Source organism: Populus nigra, chromosome 10 (genome assembly GCF_951802175.1).
Source record: "Populus nigra chromosome 10, ddPopNigr1.1, whole genome shotgun sequence".
In the NCBI taxonomy this organism is placed as follows: Eukaryota; Viridiplantae; Streptophyta; class Magnoliopsida; order Malpighiales; family Salicaceae; genus Populus; species Populus nigra.
In genome coordinates this window covers 4673547-4692520 of record NC_084861.1, presented here as the reverse complement: position 1 = coordinate 4692520, position 18974 = coordinate 4673547, and the positions used below count along the sequence as shown (strand labels likewise).

The 18974-nt window shown below is 32.9% G+C and overlaps 3 protein-coding genes across 5 annotated transcripts; 2 read left to right on the top strand and 1 right to left on the bottom strand.

The window, feature by feature from the left end:
• Positions 1-857: 857 nt before the first annotated feature.
• Positions 858-3469, top strand: LOC133705738 (plasmodesmata-located protein 2). Of its 2 annotated transcripts, XR_009844332.1 has the most exons (4): positions 858-1903; positions 2327-2440; positions 2562-2619; positions 3028-3469. XR_009844332.1 is itself a non-coding variant. In XM_062131109.1 (3 exons), exons 1-3 carry the CDS (start codon positions 1141-1143, stop codon positions 2567-2569), a joined length of 885 nt encoding a protein of 294 aa, XP_061987093.1. In that variant the 5' UTR covers positions 860-1140; the 3' UTR covers positions 2570-2961. The 2 variants fall into 2 exon arrangements, 1 of the variants encoding a protein (XP_061987093.1); XM_062131109.1 differs by lacking the exon at positions 3028-3469 and having other exon boundaries at positions 860-1903; positions 2562-2961.
• A 3022-nt stretch (positions 3470-6491) lies between these two features.
• On the bottom strand, positions 6492-9825 carry LOC133704944 (uncharacterized). 2 transcript variants are annotated; one of them, XM_062130012.1, is made up of 5 exons: positions 9628-9825; positions 9344-9542; positions 9009-9264; positions 7877-8029; positions 6492-7222 (listed from the first exon to the last, which is right to left on the bottom strand). In XM_062130012.1, the coding sequence occupies exons 2-5, from the start codon at positions 9539-9541 to the stop codon at positions 6531-6533; spliced, it is 1299 nt and encodes a 432-aa protein (XP_061985996.1). In that variant the 5' UTR covers position 9542; positions 9628-9825; the 3' UTR covers positions 6492-6530. The 2 variants fall into 2 exon arrangements, with proteins under 2 accessions (XP_061985996.1, XP_061985995.1); XM_062130011.1 differs by having other exon boundaries at positions 9633-9824.
• Positions 9826-13697: 3872 nt separating this feature from the next.
• Positions 13698-16628, top strand: LOC133705049 (uncharacterized). Its single transcript, XM_062130142.1, has 5 exons — positions 13698-14029; positions 14126-14245; positions 15023-15118; positions 15223-15315; positions 15942-16628. Coding segments are annotated over exons 1-5 (543 nt in total). The 5' UTR covers positions 13698-14028; the 3' UTR covers positions 16175-16628.
• The last annotated feature ends 2346 nt before the right edge of the window (positions 16629-18974 follow it).

Genomic DNA, 18974 nt, shown 5'->3' with positions numbered 1-18974 from the left:
TTAAATTAACCCAGTAAATTAATTTAGATTTAATAATAGTTGTTGAAAACTGAATGTCAACACAGCAAGTGGTTAAGAAAATTCAATCAAACGAGGGATTTCTTCTTTCATTCTTACAAACAAATCAATGATATTTTTTTATATTAAGATATTGTATTTTCATGTTTTAGTTAGATATCTTGTGTTTGGAATTTTAATGCATGATATTAAAATTATTAGAAAATATTAAAAAATATTAATTTAATATTTTTTAAACTAAAAACAATTTTAAAAATCATTTTAAAACAGAAAAACACCCGATGAATGAATAAGATCATAAGCATCTATTTTTTGCTGGTCAAACGAAGCAATACTTTCATGATGAAGCTATCTACTGATTTTGCTAACTCTGTAGCTTAATTTATTGCTAATTATGATATGCCAGCTACAAATGACTCCAGATTTTGTCACATGCTTTCCTTGAAAGTTATAAATTCTTGCTAGGCTCCTCCACTTTTTTCAAAGAACAACCAGTTACTTGGACTTCAATTCAATCCTCATGACCAGCACATGAAAATTAAATGAGTTACTGCTGCATTCAAAATCCAAACCCTAGCTCTTGGATGGCGTTCCTCAGTCAAACTCCATGCCCTTTCCTAACCCAGATCCCTTTACTTACATTCATGCCCTCCACACCTTTCATGGAAGAGAATATTTTGTAGCTTCTTGCACCTTTAAAAAATAATAATCTTGTTTTAAACCGATTTTGTTCTCATTCTCTTCAAATACTACAAAGAATACTTAAGATTGGTACTTAGTGCTTACCATTCCGATGAAATTGTAGAGTGAGTGCTTTTTTTTTTTTTAACTTCTATTGGTATTGGACAGTGTACTAGTAGTGGGGAGAGGTGAGAGAGAAAAGAGACCGCTCCAGCTCTCTGACTCTGCACATATACAGAGAAAAAGAAGTAAAGTGAATCACAAACACCAGAAAGCTAAAACCAAAACCGAAAGACAGTTTTTTTGAGCAATTCAAAGCACAGCCAGAACCCAACACAACTCCTTCATTTTCCTCCTACTGTTCTGTTTTAGTCAGAACCCATTTCTCAAATCATCCTTCCAAAACCTGTCATGATTTGATCCATTTCGGCCATTTCCCAAATGGGTATTCCCTTGAAACCTTTTTCTTGCTTCTTCTTTCTCTGTCTTCTCTCTGTCAATCTTTCTCAGTCTGCCCTTGATTACAGCACCTTGGTCTACAAGGGTTGTGCGAAGCAAGCTTTTCAAGATCCAAATGGTGTCTATTCACAAGCCATCTCTGCCCTTTTTGGCTCTTTAGTCTCGCAGTCCACCAAAACCAAGTTCTTTAAGACCACCACCGGGACTGGCCAAACAACCATAACTGGTCTCTTTCAATGCAGGGGAGACCTTAGTAATACTGACTGCTACAACTGTGTCAGCAAACTTCCAGTTTTAACAGACAAACTCTGTGGCAAAACAATAGCTGCAAGAATCCAGCTTTATGGATGCTACATTTTGTATGAAGTTGCTGGCTTTACACAAATTTCAGGTATGGAAATGCTGTACAAGACTTGTGGGGCTACAAATGTGGCAGGAAGTGGGTTTGAAGAGAGAAGAGATACTGCCTTTTCGGTGATGCAAAATGGTGTGGTTAGTAGCCATGGCTTCTACGCCACCAACTACCAATCTATGTATGTTTTGGGGCAGTGCGAGGGTGATGTTGGAGATTCAGATTGTGGCGAGTGTGTGAAAACTGCTGTTCAGAGAGCTCAAGTTGAGTGTGGGAACTCTATTTCAGGCCAAATCTATCTGCATAAATGCTTTATTAGTTACAGTTATTATCCAAATGGGGTGCCCAGGAGATCATCATCTTCTTCCTCGTCTTCCAATTCATTTTCATCAGGTTGAGTACTGAAATGGAATTTTTAGGAAATCTAGAGTGAAGTTTTCTGCTTTTTATCTAGTTAGTAAGTAATACTCGTTTTGGTGATGGTTTGCTTTACTGGATTGTTGATTCATCCTGTTTCCTAACTGGTTCTATTTCCCTGTAAAAAAGTTTTTTTTTTTTCAATATATTGTCGAGTCTCTTAATCTATTGCAATCAGTATATGGTTAGGGTTGCTGGATCTTTCTCCCCTTTTCTTCCCACTCCACTGTTAAAAAAAGTCCATTTTTAATAGATTATTGGGTCTCTATCTACTGGAATTAATATATGATTATCTTGTGTGAAGATTGTCCGGTATCTTATCAATGTGTTTGAAAGTGGTTTATTTTAATTGGCCTGGGAGATGTATATAATAGAGAAGTTGATTTGTGATGGATGTAGGGACAGGGCAAAATACGGGGAAGACAGTGGCCGTTATAGTAGGAGGGGCAGCTGGTGTTGGGTTCTTGGTCATTTGCTTATTGTTTGCAAGAGGTTTGCTGAAGAAACATGATGGTATGCTTTTTTGCACTTTGTTGAATATGATGTGAGATAGGATAATACTCTGCATTTCATTGGTAATAATCTCTTTTTTCCTTTCAATGCTGATATGGTTGGAGTATGCTATCCTGTGCAGATTTTTAAGAGAAAGAGATGGATCTTAAAGAGGAGGCAAGCAATCATCTTTCCTCGAGGTGGATTCTTTCTACATTTTCATTTCCTTCAATATTATAAATGGGGTTTTGTGGTGGACCAATTTTGATGAAGAAAAGATAGGATAGAAATGGCAAATGTGTGCCTGTTGTCACAGCCTGGCAAGGCAGTATATCTTGGACTGGAAGTAACTAGGGCTTGAAGTTGTTTCACAAAGGTGAAAGCATATAGCAGAATGAATTGCTTGTCAATTTGAATGGATGACAGGGGAGAGTTGAATTAAAGGGTTTTGGCCTTTATTTTTTGTACAGCGTGTGGATGTTTGTCTCTTTCCCCCTCCTCTCCAGATCAATGCATCCCCATCCCCATCTTCTTCTGCTTTATGCTTTTTACAAAGTAGTCACTTACTTTCCTTTTCTCCTTCTCTAACACGCTGATGATCCTCACAGATGTGTTTCTTCTCTTCTCATCTCTTTCTGGGCCTGGATTAGCTATGATATTGCCTAGAAGATGTAGGCGATTTGATGTAGAGCCTCGGGTTGGTTACAAAAAATGGAAACTCAAAAACACCATCATTTTCTTGCATGATGCCGAACAGTTTTGTTGTGATTATTAAATGGTGATAACTCCTCCTGTAAGATTTCGCATGAACCAATTGACTAAACTGCTGATAGAATAGAGACAATCCAGTGTGGTGGTCCTTCTCCCAAGTCCTTACAAAAGAGTGCTGGAGGAGACAGCTAGATGCAATTATCATGCATCGTTAGCACCTTGGAGTATATATAGCAAGCTGTCTTTCCATGGCAACAAACATGTTATTTTTTTATTCAATGCAGCAATATCTAAGCTTGTTTTATTCAATGCAGCAATAACAGGTTAAAGTTCAAGTTAGAGCGTATATTTTTTATACAAATATAGAATATCCCTCACTTAAACTAATCTCCCTCACTTGAATTGAATTCATGAAATATGCTTTTCAAAAGATGAAGTTTTTGCAAATTCAAAAAAAAAAGAAAAAGTATCATTTTAAAGATTTTGACAAAATAAATTCACTGAATGATTATCAACTATGACTTACACGCAACATGTGGCTTGTCTTTGGACGGAAAGCAAAAAAAAAAATCTTAAAAATTATTTTCTCATGCATTAAAGGAACTGATAACCTCGCGCGTGAGTCTTTGTTTTTAATCTATTTTTTGGAAAAAATAAAGTCAATCGATGCTTTGCTTGTTGTTTCTCAGCTTCCGTACCAAGCTGAAAAATAAAGATAGTGTTTTTTTTTATCTAAATATTTAATTTTTAATTCAAAATACCCCTAAAACATCTTATACACCTAACTAACCTCGTATATAGCCTCCTCAAATTGAAGTTGGATTAAAATTTTGAAATATTGAGGGATGAAAAGCTAGTCTAAAATAAAAGAAAGATCAAAGTGACACTTTTGCTATAATTTTTAAATTGCCACCTTTTTTCTTCTTATTTTTACGTCTTCGTCCCTCTTTTTCAATTTTGACCCTTCTCAACAATTTTGATAAATTAAGGGTATAAAAGGATGTAATTAAGGAGAAATAAAGTTTGAGAATTAAATTGATAAAAAATTATTGTAATTGCGTTTTAAATTTTGTTTAATAATTTAATCATATCTCACAATAGTAAAATAGTTTAGCCAGATAACACGAATCTTTTTCAATGTGTTTTTCGTTTAGAAATGCATTAAAATAAATTATTTTTATTTTAAAAAATTTTTTTTTGACATCACCACGTCAAAACAATTTTAAAATATATATATATATATACATATATATATATCATTTTAAAAATAAATTCCAAATTAAAAAAAAAACATGATTTATACCGTTTTTCCAATGAGACCCTACAGAATATGGATTTGTACTATGAAAAACGACATTTCCCTCAGAATTCCGCTTGACAGTTGTGTGCACCTTATCATAGAATAGAAGAAGGCCATCAACGACTGGTCAAGTTGTCAGGCAAATCGCCAATATTCAGTTGGCACTCAAACAGCTGAGGTCCTGATCAATGGCCTGTCGCCGGATCAAAGGTGGGTCCCACTCTCCACCATCTTCTTCTTTTTTTTTCCTGTCTTGGGTGATATTATTGCGTCACAGGGATTGTATGCACTCATAGCTCTGTTTTGAAAGTATTTTTTTTAAAAAAAAATTAATATATTTTTAAATATTTTACATAGCTGGAAAAGTTTAAGGTTTAAATTATAACGTGCGGTGATGTTTGTAGATGTATCTATGAATTAGATAGATAATAAAAGATTTAAAACTCAATTTTTATATGGAAATTATAAAATAGATTACTATAATCAATCTAGATCAAGAAAATCCTTGGATTAGATATGGAAAATATTTTTATAAAATTTTGTTATTATTTTTAATGCATCGACTGGGAGGGATAGTCATGAACTTCGAACGAGATTTGTCTAAAATATAAACAATGTATCGATATGAAAAATGGGTAAAAATATTAAAAAAAATCTTATATTTAACTTATTTTTCTTTGTTAATTTCAATTTTTTTTCTTTTTATATAGGCGAGGTCGAGTTTTGCTATTATATAAAGAGTTAATGAGTTATTTTTCACTAGAGTTTTATGATTTATTGAGTTTTCTCTAGGGTTTAAGTTTTAATACTTTAAGCTTTAAGTTTTAAGATTTGATTATACACTGCATCAAATTATCTTATTAAAAGTGGAAAATTTTAAATACCTGACTTTAACTTTATATATTTATAAAAGGTGTAAGAAAATATTTGAATAAAAGAAATTTAACCCCTTCTTATGATAGGGATGGAGGAGAATTGCCTTTGAAAAAGTGAGCTGCACATATTTTTATTTATTTATTTATTTTGCAGTGGCAACCCCATTTGGGCCATGTGTTGTAGGGTGGTGACAGTTGCTGTCATGTTCTGCATAATGCATGTCACAGGGAAGCAAACATGGCTTCGGTGATGGATAGGACGTTGCTGAAATTAGACCTTATCAGCTTCTGTGATTGCTGTGAATGTGTTATCGGCTAATTTGCTCCGGTTTGGGAACGCGGTTGCGGCTGTGTTTTTAAAAAATTTAAAAAATTTTTTTTGTTAAAATTTAATATGATTTGTACGTTTTGGATCGTTTTGATGTGCTGATGTCAAAAATATTTTTTTAAAAATAAAAAAACATCGTTGACATGTATTTTGACACAAAAAGTTATTTAAAAAGCACCCGTAACCACACTATCAATCACACTCTTACAAAGAGAGGTGGAGAGGGAGAGGATTGCTGTGGATGTTAACTTGTGTCATGAATTTCCGAATAGTAGTGTTATACTTTTGTGATAATTGGTAGCTTGTACAAAAACCCGATAAAAAATATAATAAGAAAGAGTGTCGAGTTCAGTTGTGGATGGGGACACCGAGGAGGCTCCGTTCTGGCAAATCGAGCTCGTTAAGTTGGTACTCGCGATCCATGGCGATGAGGAGTGGGAGCTCCAAGACAATGAACGTTGTCCCTGTTATCCACGCCGCCTTTCCCGTGCTCTTTGCCGGCTTCTTCACCATGAACAGCCCTTGCTTCTTTACCATGCTTCCATCCACCCTAGCCAGCACTCCTGCCTCCTTCATACTCAATCGCTTCTTGCCATCAGTTTCAGACCTCATTAAAATAAACAAGTCTAGGGACGGGTTCTATGCGTGGGTTTTGGATTTTGGCTGGAAGATGACCTATACAGTTGACATGTAGTCCACTAACACAACGAGAAAATAATAGAAACTCTTCAAGTATATTACATCACTGGTAAACTGCATCGGTAAAGCGAGCTCAGTTTAGAAGGTTGAGGGGTTAGTGTCAATTTATTTTTTTTTTAAAAAGAAAAAAACAGAGAATTCGTCGAGTGCACCGTTGAATATCACAAAAATAATAGTTGATGTCAAACCATTTGATGATTAATCAACGAGTGTAAAACCTCTGTTTATGTACTGAGAAAATGAGAACGGTAAGTTGAGAACATTTTCAACCTCACGAGATTTAGATACGATAGCATTCATAATGAAATCCCTGCTGCAGTGCCTAGTATTCATCCCAGAACCTCTGCATACAACCAGAGATGTATTGTATACCCAAGGGACTGCAACAGTGAATCCCAAACCAGAACCTTCCTCTCCATTTCCTGCGAGAACACTCTTGTATGCTCGGCAAACTTTCGAAACATGCTTTCCCATTGGCAAAAGTTGCTGGTAATAATGTGAAATGGACGGATCTGCGCTTAAAACTTCCGAATCAGAATGGATGTTCACTACAACGGTTCCATGTCCAGGGTGCAGCCTGTTACTGAGAGCTTTGAGAAAAGGGGAATCCGGGTCCCAAAGCTGGCAAGGGAAGATATCATCACCATCATATGCATCAATGAATATCATGTCATACGTATTACTGGTGTTAAGAACAAAGTTCTCAGCATCTGCCTCATAGAGGCAAAGTCTCTCATGGATGCCTTTCCACAGCACTTCATCAATGGGATTAGGCTTTGGCAAGGCACGCTGACCTGATGAGGTCATAACCGAGAAAGATGGAAAACCCATTGCTCGAATTGAAGCGGAGATAACAACGGGATCAATTTCAACTATGTCAACAACAGCACCTGAAGAGAGAACATAATTTCAGTCACATTCGTACTGGATTCATAATCAATCATATCTTGAATTAACAGTCTTCTAGAAACAACAACAGCAATAAAGTGGCACAATTTTAAAAGAGGTGTGCAGTATAAATGCTACAGGAACATTAATTTCACTTGCTTGAGACAATTGGGTTTTCATGTCTCAGCTCCAGGCGGTGAAAAATCATAAGCACATCCACGGTAGATCATACAAAAAAATAGGCATTTCACCTTCATTGCCTCGTTAAAAAAGAAAAAAAGTCCTTGCACTACTCAGCTTTTATGTCAGATTATGAGATGGCTGGGATTTCATTCTCACGTGCTTCAAATCTTCTTTCTTTATCATTCATTTCCATTATCACCTTCTCAAAAGTTCCTTCTATATTTTGACTCTCCTAAACACTACACACTCAGACATAAAGAAAAAGCACAATACTCCTGCAATGCATTCTGCAAGACAAACTAGACAGGTGTTGGTTATATTGTGAGAATCCATACCACATAGTTATATCTGTCAGGGAAGAGATTTTGAGTAGTACTATTGTGATTCATTATAACCATGACAGAAAAGGCTTCTACCAGAATTAAAAAAGGCACAGCAGAGAAACATGCACCAAGGAAATGGCCATCTCCTACCTTGGATTTTTGTAGCCAAAAACAATGGTAAGCTTCCACCACCATGACCAATGCATAAAATGCGGATTGTTGTCTTTCCATATACAGCATCCACAAGGTCATTATTGCAGGATGCTATAGTGGCCAACCCAGCTGATACCATACTCTTCAAATCTACACAATGATAAAGATAAATAAAAAATTAGCCAACTAAAAAGAAAAGGGCCTTTTGGGCTAATTACAAGGCTTAAAGCATCAGCAGTAATATGATATAAACACCATTTAATTTAACAAACAGTGTGGAAACAATGAAAAACATGCTATGGATGATCTTCAATTACAATAACTACGAACCTCAGACTATAGTTTCCCTTACCCCCACCCCATCAAAATCCAAATGAGAAGCATGCTATTCTGCATATGAACTGCCTGGAAAACCGTAAACAGAAGCGTTGCCCCAGTTCAGGGAGCTATTGCTACATCATACAAGATGTTTACTACTTACTAAGGAGCTTCGCCATTTAAAAAAACAGTAAAACCTATATCATCCATTCATTTCAGAAGCAGTGGCATGGTAAGTGATAATGATCAAAACTATATTAATTAGCACAAAACAATAAAATTTCCAAATCCATGATCCATAATAACAAAAGAGGATTGCAATCTAGACTTGCCCACACAACAAAACCATCCCTATTTCTTCATCTAATGAAGAAACAAATAAATAGATCATAAAAGTCCTTCATCTGGTAGTTAGTTACTAGCAAAACAGCAGACATAGAAGTGAAACCTCAAAACAGCTTCAAATCCAAAATATCAGACTATACACAAAAATCAGAAATGCTCACTTCTCTCACTAAGGTCAATAACATAAGAAATATAACAGAACCAATATGTTGGGATGAGAAAACCACTAAGGTAAGATTATTGATTCAAAATTAGAGTCGATCAAGTCATTTGACTAGCATGTCAACAAATATAGGGTCCCTATCTTTTAAAGAAAAGTCGATTGCAGCGGTCCAACTATTTAAACCACTGATTCTGTTAGCGGGTTTATAATTTTGATGCAATGGCATCAGGCTATTATATGAGAAGCACTATACTAAACCACTGAAGCAATGGGATTTAGTGAATGCAGGTAAAGGAAATATACATGGAACAGCAAGACAATGGGGCTGCTGCATTAGGAATATAGAGCCTGCAGCTGAAGGTTGTGATTGTTGTCGATGGTAAGCAGCCATTACTTTAACAGCACTCTGTCGTGTTTCATCATTAAAATGAAGTGTCCGCCATTGATACCCAATTATACTAAAACCTCCCCCTACTTCTCCTTTATGGTTATTCTTATGTATCTCCTCTGCATACCTTCGTTCAAGCCATTTCTCTGTTTCTCGCCACTCGACCTCACTCTGCAAAAACAAAAACAAAATACAAGATAAATAAAGAGACTTGAGTTTTTTACAGACGAAGAGAGATAGAGATACTGACGGGTCTAGAAGAGGGATACGCAAGGACGGACACGATGCCGTTTCCTTTATCGGAAGGTGAACGCAAAACGGTGTGGCCGTCAGTGCACGTGCCCCACCATTCAGACGAGTAGAACCAGTCGCCTTCGTCGTCTATACAACGCCGTGTTGCTGTGCAGAGTCGCCGGGTGGAGATCAGCCTAGCTCTGTGCCACATCATCCTACAAAGAGATACTTGATGAGATAGATGATGACGATGACCCCTAAAATTAAATCTTGAATTCAACGAATCTTAAACCCTAAAACCTCACTGAAATGTCAACAGGCCGGTCCTTAAACCCTCAGCTCATGGAGAAGTGGGTTTCTACTCTCTTGTGTTTGGATGAAGTTAACGATGTTCTGTTTTGGATTGAAAGAGTTCGTGGATAACACCAGTCTGGTTGCTTGGGCTTGTAAGGAGTCACAAGATGAGAGTAAAAGGGATACAAACTGGGGTATTTTTGAATTCTAGTTCATTTTGATAAAAGTTTTGGGAATTAATGCATATTAAAAAAAAAAAAACACAACTACTTTTGAAAATAGTGTTGAACACAATAACAAATGTTTTAAAAATTATATTTCTCTGGATTTAATTAATATATTTTAAAAAATTAATCTAATTTTTTATGAAGAACTAATGGTCAAAAAATAAAATTCAAGTTCTAATGACAAAAAAATAAAAAGATTATGAAGACACACATGAACTCCTTTTCCGACATACCGAATACATTTAGAAAAATCTTAATAAAACAATTCGAACTATACTTTGAAAGACTATCAAATATGATCGTAACTTGTTAAGGGTTTTATTTAGGCTTAGTTTAGAGTTAACTATGAGATCTTTTTAAGATATAGTTAAAATTGTTTCATCGAGATCTTTTTAATAATACTAGATGTGTCAAAAACTAAACTGAGTGTATCTCAAGTGATCCATTCTTTCTTTCCTCTTTTTTCTTTCCTCATTTTTCTCTTATGTTATGTCACTTTGTCTCTTTTTTTTTTCTCTTAGCAATTGATCTTGAATTCCATATTTTAACTATTGGGTTTTCATAAAAATTTTGGTTTTTTTTTAGGTTAATTGAATTGTAAAATAAATGTGTTTTGAAACATTACTAAACAATTATCTTTGAAATAGCGACCATGTACAAAAACACATTCTAAACCCAACCATTATTTCAAATAGTAGTTATGTATAAAAATATTGTTTTAAAACATAATTGTGTTTAAACTATGCTATTTTTTAAATATATTTTTAATATTTATTATTCCCCTCAAAACTTTTAGCAAACTATGTTATTTTTTTTAAAAAATAAAATCTTAATATTGAGATGTGTGTGCACGCGCTTAGGTTGATTTTTAAAGAGTATAAAATTTTAAAAATAAAATAATATTTAATCTTAGCTATCAAACTTGAAGATTGATTTTTTATTATGATAAATTGACCAAGTTATAAACCATAACTAACATGATTCAAGAGCTTTTTTTTTTTGTGTTTCAAAAGTATTTTAAAAAAATTTAAATTTTTTTCTTTATTTCAAATTATTTTTTTTTATATTTTCACATTGTTTTAATGTGCTAATATCAAAATAAATTTTAAAAAATAAAAAATATTGTTTCAATATATTTTCAAGCTAAAAATATTTTTTTAATAAAAAAACCGATATTATAATTTCAAAAATACTCCAATTGCAATATATATAAATAATAAACTATTTCTTTTCAATTACTAATATAAAAAATAGAAAATGTTATGAAATTTATACTTATGGCATTCAGTATAAGTTTTGTACCTATTTTTCAATACCCATCCTCGATCTTTGAAACATTACTCAATGCACTGAGCTAGACTTGCGATATAAGAAATTAAGGCCATGTTTGTTTTTTGAAATTTATTTTCTGGAAAATTACTTTCTAAAATTTTTTGTGTTTGTTTATCATTAGAAAAGTTGGTCAATGAAAAACACTTTCCAGTCAACGAAAACACTTTTCGGTCAACGAAAAACAATTTCCAGTCAAAGAAAAATTTGGTTTGGTTTCCAGGAAAATGTTTTCCCTTTTGACTGTGTTTGTTTTCCGGAAAGTGGTTTCCGGGAAATCACTTTCCAAACTTTCTTGTGTTTGTTTGCCATTAGAAAAGTTGGTCAACAGAAAACACTTTCCAGTCAAAGGAAAATTTGGCTTGGTTTTCAGGAAAGTGTTTTCCTGTAAAATTTAGGCGGAAAACACTTTCCGGAAGTTGTGAAAAATTTAGAAATGTCATTATTTGCTGATTATATCAAATTTGATCCTCAAACTTTTGATTGCTATATATAATTTGTTTTGAATATTTATTTTTCAATTCTATCTCTTAAAATTTAATTTTTATATTAATTTTGGTTCTTATTTTTATAATTGTTATTTGCTTTTTTCTTATCATTTTTTTATTGAAAATTTTTATCTATCAAATTTGATCCTCATTCTTTTGATTGTTACCTATTTTATTTGAAATAATTTATGAAATGTTTATTATTATTATTTTAATTTCTTCACCTTTCATTTTTTTATTTTTTTAGATTTGATCTCTATTATTTTGATTATTATTTATTTTATTTGAGATCATTTATAAAATTATATTTTTTTTCAATTTCATTCTTATTTAACTTTTTAATTTGTAAGATTTGTTCCTCATTATTTTAATAAACTTGAGAAAAATAAAACATTAATAAGTTATTTTCCAGCTTATTTTTCATTACACTACAAAATATCAGAAAATACTTTCCCAAGAATTCACTTTTCATAAAAATACTACTTTCCAGCAAACAATCGGGGCGTAAATCATAACACTGCAGTGGCAACACAGGTAATAACAACTGCTCTGGCTCTTGCAAATATAAACACCCTCTGCGAAAAATTACCCAGAAAACAGTTAAAATATCATCTCCTGTAAACTGGATCCTTGAAATCATGACTTCAAAATTAAAATATTATCTCAATTTTTGTGGAGCTCAGTCCATGAGAAAAGACGGTACTTCGTGCAGGGCAGTAAGTGGTATCAGAAAGAGAATGAGAATTGAAAAGAGAAAGAACAAGAACCAGAACAAGAACCCTGGGTACAAGGTTTAACTTGCAAAGTCTTTATGTTATTCGGCTGGAGAAGCGATTAAGAAAGTTCTTCTGTCACTTCTAGGTTTTGTTCCTTTTTATGGGAGCAAATTCAAGCATTGTGCTTGGTAGAGGGAAAAAAAAGAAGATAGGATCGGCTTGAAGAGATTTTGAAAATGTTTTTAAGAATAAAAGTGATCAAATTTTATCACAAGTCAAATAAGTATATATGAAATCTTTAAGTCAATCAAGTATTATAAAATTTTGAGGGATATAACTCAACTGATTAAAATCGTTAGACCTTAAGTTTATTCTATAAAAATTACTAGTTTAAGTATTACAAATCTCAAAATAACTAGAGGCTTATCAGTTGTTAACTTCAGGGTCTCAAGAAATTAGTCGATGTATACATAAATTGGTCCGAACACTCGTAATTACAAAAAAAATAATAAATAAATAAGTATCAACATACATTAATAGGATAGCAATGGATAAGATATTATATTATCTATACTCAAACTTGAGCTTCACCCGATCAATTTATGAGTTTCTATTGTATATTGATAATTTAAACCTGAATTTGAATATTATAACTTATAACTATCTAGTATATAATTAACTTAATATGCTTATGATTTTTTAAAATTTTAAAGTTATTTATTTATTTTAGATTGATTTGAGTGGATTAAATTATTATCTATATCTAACTCGAAACACGATATATTTTTAATTTGGGTTTTACCCATACCCAATAGGATCTAATTTTATTTTATTCATTTGGGTTTATTCAGCTATGTGTTTACCGGGATTGGTGAAATTACGATCCCAACGGGCATGTACATGTTCATAATCCAAGTTATCTCAATCAACTCAGTTTGAAATACAGGGACTCGATTGAATATTTGGTACTATGAGAGGGACGAATATGGCAATAATCCCCAACAAGTGGAAGACACGCACGGTCACACATCGAAGTTTAACTGACAACACCCGCCAATTTTAAAACATGTAATTAGAGATATTAGGTCCACGTTGTCCTCAAGGAGCATTCCCTAATCATGTTTACAAATGAAAAGAGAGGCCAGGCCACGCCGACCACCCAAGGATGGGACAAGCACGCGTTGAAAATGAAAGAAACGAAGGTTCCTCCACTAATGGAGGAGGAGGAGGTGGCGTATCTGATTCGCGAGTCAAACATGGCCAGAAAACAGAAAAGAAAACGGTTAGCAGGCCCCACCCAACCATTTCCTAACGCATGCATCATTTGAGTTTTTGACCTGACCATTCATTCCCCTGTCCCTGCCTTTCCAATTCTAATTTTCTTTCTTCTACTCAGCAGACGGCACAACTTTTAAGGCAATCGGCGTTTCTCTTCCAGTTTCTGAAATCCATACCCAGCCATCAACTCAATACTCTCACCTTGGATCACATATCTCACAAAAGCCTCTGTTTCTTTAGCTGTTTCTGTGGTTTTGCTTCATAACACAGCAATAAGATTACTTCCACTTGTCATTATATAAACTACTGTATCATAGTTTCATCATCAACAGAACACGATAGCAAGTGATTTGACTGCAAAAAACACAAAGTGGGTTTTCGATCTTTGGAATTTCTTTGTTGAAAGTCGTAAACTTTATTTGTCTTCTGACATGGGTTTTCTTTTTTTCTTGGAATTTGTTTCAAGTGTACCCAAAGGTGAAGGTGAGAACAGATGGGCAAGATGATCAACCTGCACACAGCTGGAGTTCTTTGCTTTCCTTGAAGGATATCCAGTTTCTTTGTTTGCAGGATTCTTGTTTTCCAGGTACTTCCCGCCCTTTATCTTTCCTCAATCAGCCCTTTTTTCTTTCTTTAATTTGAATTTTGTGGCGTTTTTTTTTTCTTTTTCGAATTAGTTTGATTATTAATTCATGAGTAGTCTGAGCTTGATAAACTGCCTCTGTTACTGCTAGCTGACATAAATAATTGGTTATCTGCGTTTCCATATTACCTGTTACATTTATTTTCTATCCGACAAAAGAGAATTCAAAAAGTATGGCCAAGAATTCAACTGTTTGCTTGGTTGCTAGTATGGTTGAAATTTCTTTGTTGACCAAAAAGCATGGTTTACTTTTGCTCTGCCAAGTTCATGTACGTCCTACTTTGAAATGCAGAGGAACTTTCTGTGTTGTTGTTTGTTGTGAAACCTGCAGCAATAATGATGAATATTATACAAGAGAGAAAACAAGAAGCACACACACTGGTTCGGCAATGTTTCTACATTAACAAGAGCGAGGATCTTTGTTTCACTGTATGTAATATTAGGGTTACCTACTGTTTGACAAGGAGTATTATACCCTGAGAATATGATGGCGCAGTGTTGCACTAAAGAATTGCAGAATGTAAAGTAAACAATACATAGAAAACCAGGCAACGAGCCTACAACTGAGAAACTGCTCTCCTTTGTTTCAATTAGGGATACATAAACACTGACAAATTGAATGATGAAAATTTGGACTATTTTCTTTTTCTTTCGAATTTCATTTCAGTTTGTTGATTGGTATTTGGTCCATATGCCCCTGCTGACCTTTATTATTTGCAGTGAAGGGGCACCAAGATGATTCTCCACCACCCATAGCAAGAATTCCGAAGTCTTATGTACCGAGTGTGATCATGCCAAAAGTCTCTGTTTCTGAAGGTTAAAGTTTAACTCATTGCATTCATGGCACAAAATTCAAATTAGAATCTGAGCAGAGATATTTGTCAGTTCTTACATATAAACTCTCTATTGATCTTTCACAGGAGCAGAGAAGAAAAACATTTTTAATGAGGAGGATAAACCAAATATCAGAGCCAGTTCAATCCCACGCCCGCGTGCTGTCTTATCTAGTCCTGGTAATTTCATTTTCCTTTTTTATCATTCAATCCAAATTTATCTCTTCAAGTACCATGGACTGCCTACTATAGCCATGTCTTGTGCTCTATCATGCCCTAATATGGGCAGCAAAGAGCGTAGTATAAACATAAGAAATTAACTAAAAAGAAGCTAGCTTCAACCGAGTCTAGGGTTGGAGAACGGAAGTAAACTTTCATTGCCCTTATGTTTGTGGCCTAAAAGATGGATATATTTCTGTGGGAACTACAGCCATAGTAATGAAGCATGCCTTTGGTTTATGCTTTAATTTTCATCCTATATATGATATCCCTCGTTGTTCTTATATATTTTAAAATTTGAGGTTATCAAATTATTGAATAAGACTAGACGCTTTGTTCGTGTAGGAACATAGTGGCCCAGCGTAGCTAGAGTTAGGGTTTAACAAATTAAACCTGGTTTATCTGGGAAGTAAAAGGCCAGACACCCTGATAATCATCGCAGCATAACATTGTTCATATGCACTTCTTTTTGCTATTTATGCACTGGCCTGCTATCTGCACTTCTTTCCATTCATGTGTGTGTATGGCCACGATCTGCTTAGATGCCACAAAGATTTCTAACAAGCGATTTTCGAATTCGTACCCAGACAATGATGCAGTGATCGGGAATAACAACAAGACTAGAGTGGCAAGGCCCTCAGCTTTGAAGAATAATAAGCTGATTCAAAATAGGCATGAACTATGTAAAGTTTTCCCCAGTAGAATCACTGATGGTAGCCCAACAAATACAAGAAAGTCCAAGAGCACTCCTGACAATAAGAGTGAAGTTAAAGTAAAGAAAGGGTTGCCAACGGATACACCACGTTCTATGAGAATCTAATTGCTTAATTTACACACTGGATCTATAGCTGGGTTGATAATAGCAAGGACATTTTTGTTTCCTAATGGGAGCACGGCAACCTCTGTTGCAATTTTGTTATACTGTAACAGAAATCACATGAAGGGCAATCTTCATGTAATAGGATCTTTACATTATCAGTTTGTTGTCCAGAAGAAGAAATCCATATATTATGAGCTTGTAGTCCAGGGGAATCCAGAGAAAATAAGATCAGCCTGCGACAATCATTGATGGACATGTTCAACAGTACATGGGGCGGTTGCAGGCATGAATCTCCAGCCGAAGTCCATGGTGATTTGTGGCGCCAACAAATTCAGACTTGCAAGTTAAGAATCATCTACCAAAACAGAACGTGGATGACCGAAAAGGATTTATTTTTTTAAATGTTTTTTTATTTGAAAATATATTAAATAATATTTTATTTTATATTTTTAAATTTATTTTTAATATTAACATATCAAAATAATAAAAAAAAATTAAGTAAAAAAAAATTCAAAATCTCTAAAAACTCCAGTTGAAAGTGAAACATGGAGCCGAACACCTCTTTAGCCTAGCACTCATATTAATATGATTTAATGATATTATTATTGCTCCTTGTCAAAAAAAAAAAACTTTTAAACTTGGTATTGGAGGCAATGTAAGTTTATTCATTATGTTATAATTGTATTTTATAAATTATATAGGGTTAGATTGGTCATTTAGCTTTTTTATATAGTAAAAATATAAATTTAACTATAGAATAAAAACAAAGTATAAAGCCTATTACTCATGAATTTTTGTATCTTTTTAATTTTTTTAAAATAATATAATTATTTTCATGCTTTCAAAAACAAAATTAATTTAGCCATTTCATAAAGGCTTTTTGTTATTTTATATTTTTTTATTATAGATTTGAAGGATGTTTAGGGTTTTTTTTTAATAATTAATATATTTTAAATATAATTAGAAAATATGTTGATTTGTGTAGATGGCCCCCATACTGTTTAGGCAATGCATATTGGGTTGTTTGGCAATCAAATATAGCTTTTCAAGGTGGTGTTTGAAAGGTTTTTGCGTTGCCGATCCAATGAGACGACATGCATTCCAAGATTCGTGGCAGTTTGACACCCAAGACCATTTATTTCCTTCCTTACTTTCTCTCTCTCTCTCCATCTAGATTTTTATGTCAACCCATTAAAAATTCAAGAACAACCATTTAATTTGTTGATTCTTTATATTTGATTCCTTTTTTTTTGGTATGATTTTTTTATCCTAAGTAATTTATAAAACTAGTATACCCTTTTAATTTCACCTCTTTTAAAATTTTTTATCTTTTAAATTTAGTCTTTATTCTTTTGATTGCTGTTTTTTTTTGTTTGGAATCATTTTGAAATTAATTTTGTTTTACGATTTCACCCTCATTTGGTTTTCTTCGTATCAAATTTAATTCATATTTTTTTTATTTCTAGTTTTTTTGCTTTGACAAGTTTTAAAAATTTATATCTTTAAATTGGTTCATAATAAAATTTTTGATTAGACCTGAATCCAGGGTTTTATTAGTTGCAAGTTTTTAAAACTTAACCGAGTTTAAGATGTTTGTCCAGGTCTATTTGGTTTTTTTTCTCCCTCTAAACTATTTTTTTCCGATTTCACCATTCAGTATTTATTCAATTGAAGACTGAGTTTCTTTTTTTTAGCTTGTTTTCTATAGAATTCTTTATTGGTTTTTAAAATGACCTGGATATCTCAGGTCTTTTTGTTTATTATTATTTGTTGGTATTTTTTTTGCTAATTCTTTAAATTTATATTCTTTTCCTGATATCTTCCTTTAATATTTGAAATGATTTCTTTAAACAATTTATAAGGTCAAAATTCTTTTTCTATTTTACCCCTTTATTTTATTTTTCTTTCAAATTTAGTTCTTAGTTTTTTAATTATTATTTTTTTAATTTGAGATAAAAATTTTAAATTATTTTATTTATTAATTTAGTTCTAGGATTTTATTAATTTTAAAAATAACCCAAGTTTTCTTGGGTTTTTTTAATTATTATTCTTTGTTGGATTTACTTTGGCTAATCAATATTAAATGAGTTAGGAATTGAGTTTTTTTTATGCAATCCGGGTCTAGGATTTAATAAGTTGCGAGTTTGAGATCTTTGTCTAGGTTTAGAAGGTTCACTAGAATTCTCTTGGGAGTTTTTCCTCTTTTGTAAGCTAATGTTTTTTTTTTTAATTTCATCATTTAGAATTTATATAATTAGTGATTAGGTTTTGTTTTTTATCCTTCTTTTATATGATTTTTTTAGTTGTGTATTTTTTTGTCATTTTCCTTTTTAATTTTTGGTTTGTCCATATATCAATATTTTTTTCACAGTCGCATATATGCCCCGGGTCATATTTTTTAAAAAAGAAATTTTAAACACGCTTACATCATAAAATTACAAATGTTTTTTAATTTTACCATCTTTTTTTTATCTTTCAGATTTGATCTTTATTTTTTTGTTGCTATTTATTTTTTTTGAGATCATTTTTTAGACTTTATTTTTTACAATTTCATCATCTATGAATTTTTTTTTATCAAATTTAATCTCTAGTTTTATATTGTTATTTTTTTTTTAACTTTTACAAGTTTTTAAAATTGATATTTTTTTTCATGATTTTATCTTTCAAAATTAAATTGCTTAGAAATTAAGTTTTTTTTATTAAACTTGGGTCTAAAATTTCAAAGGTTACAAGTTTTAGAAATTCGATCAAGTTTAGAAGGTTTGTTCAGGTTTGCTTAGTTTTTTTTATCTTTTTTTTA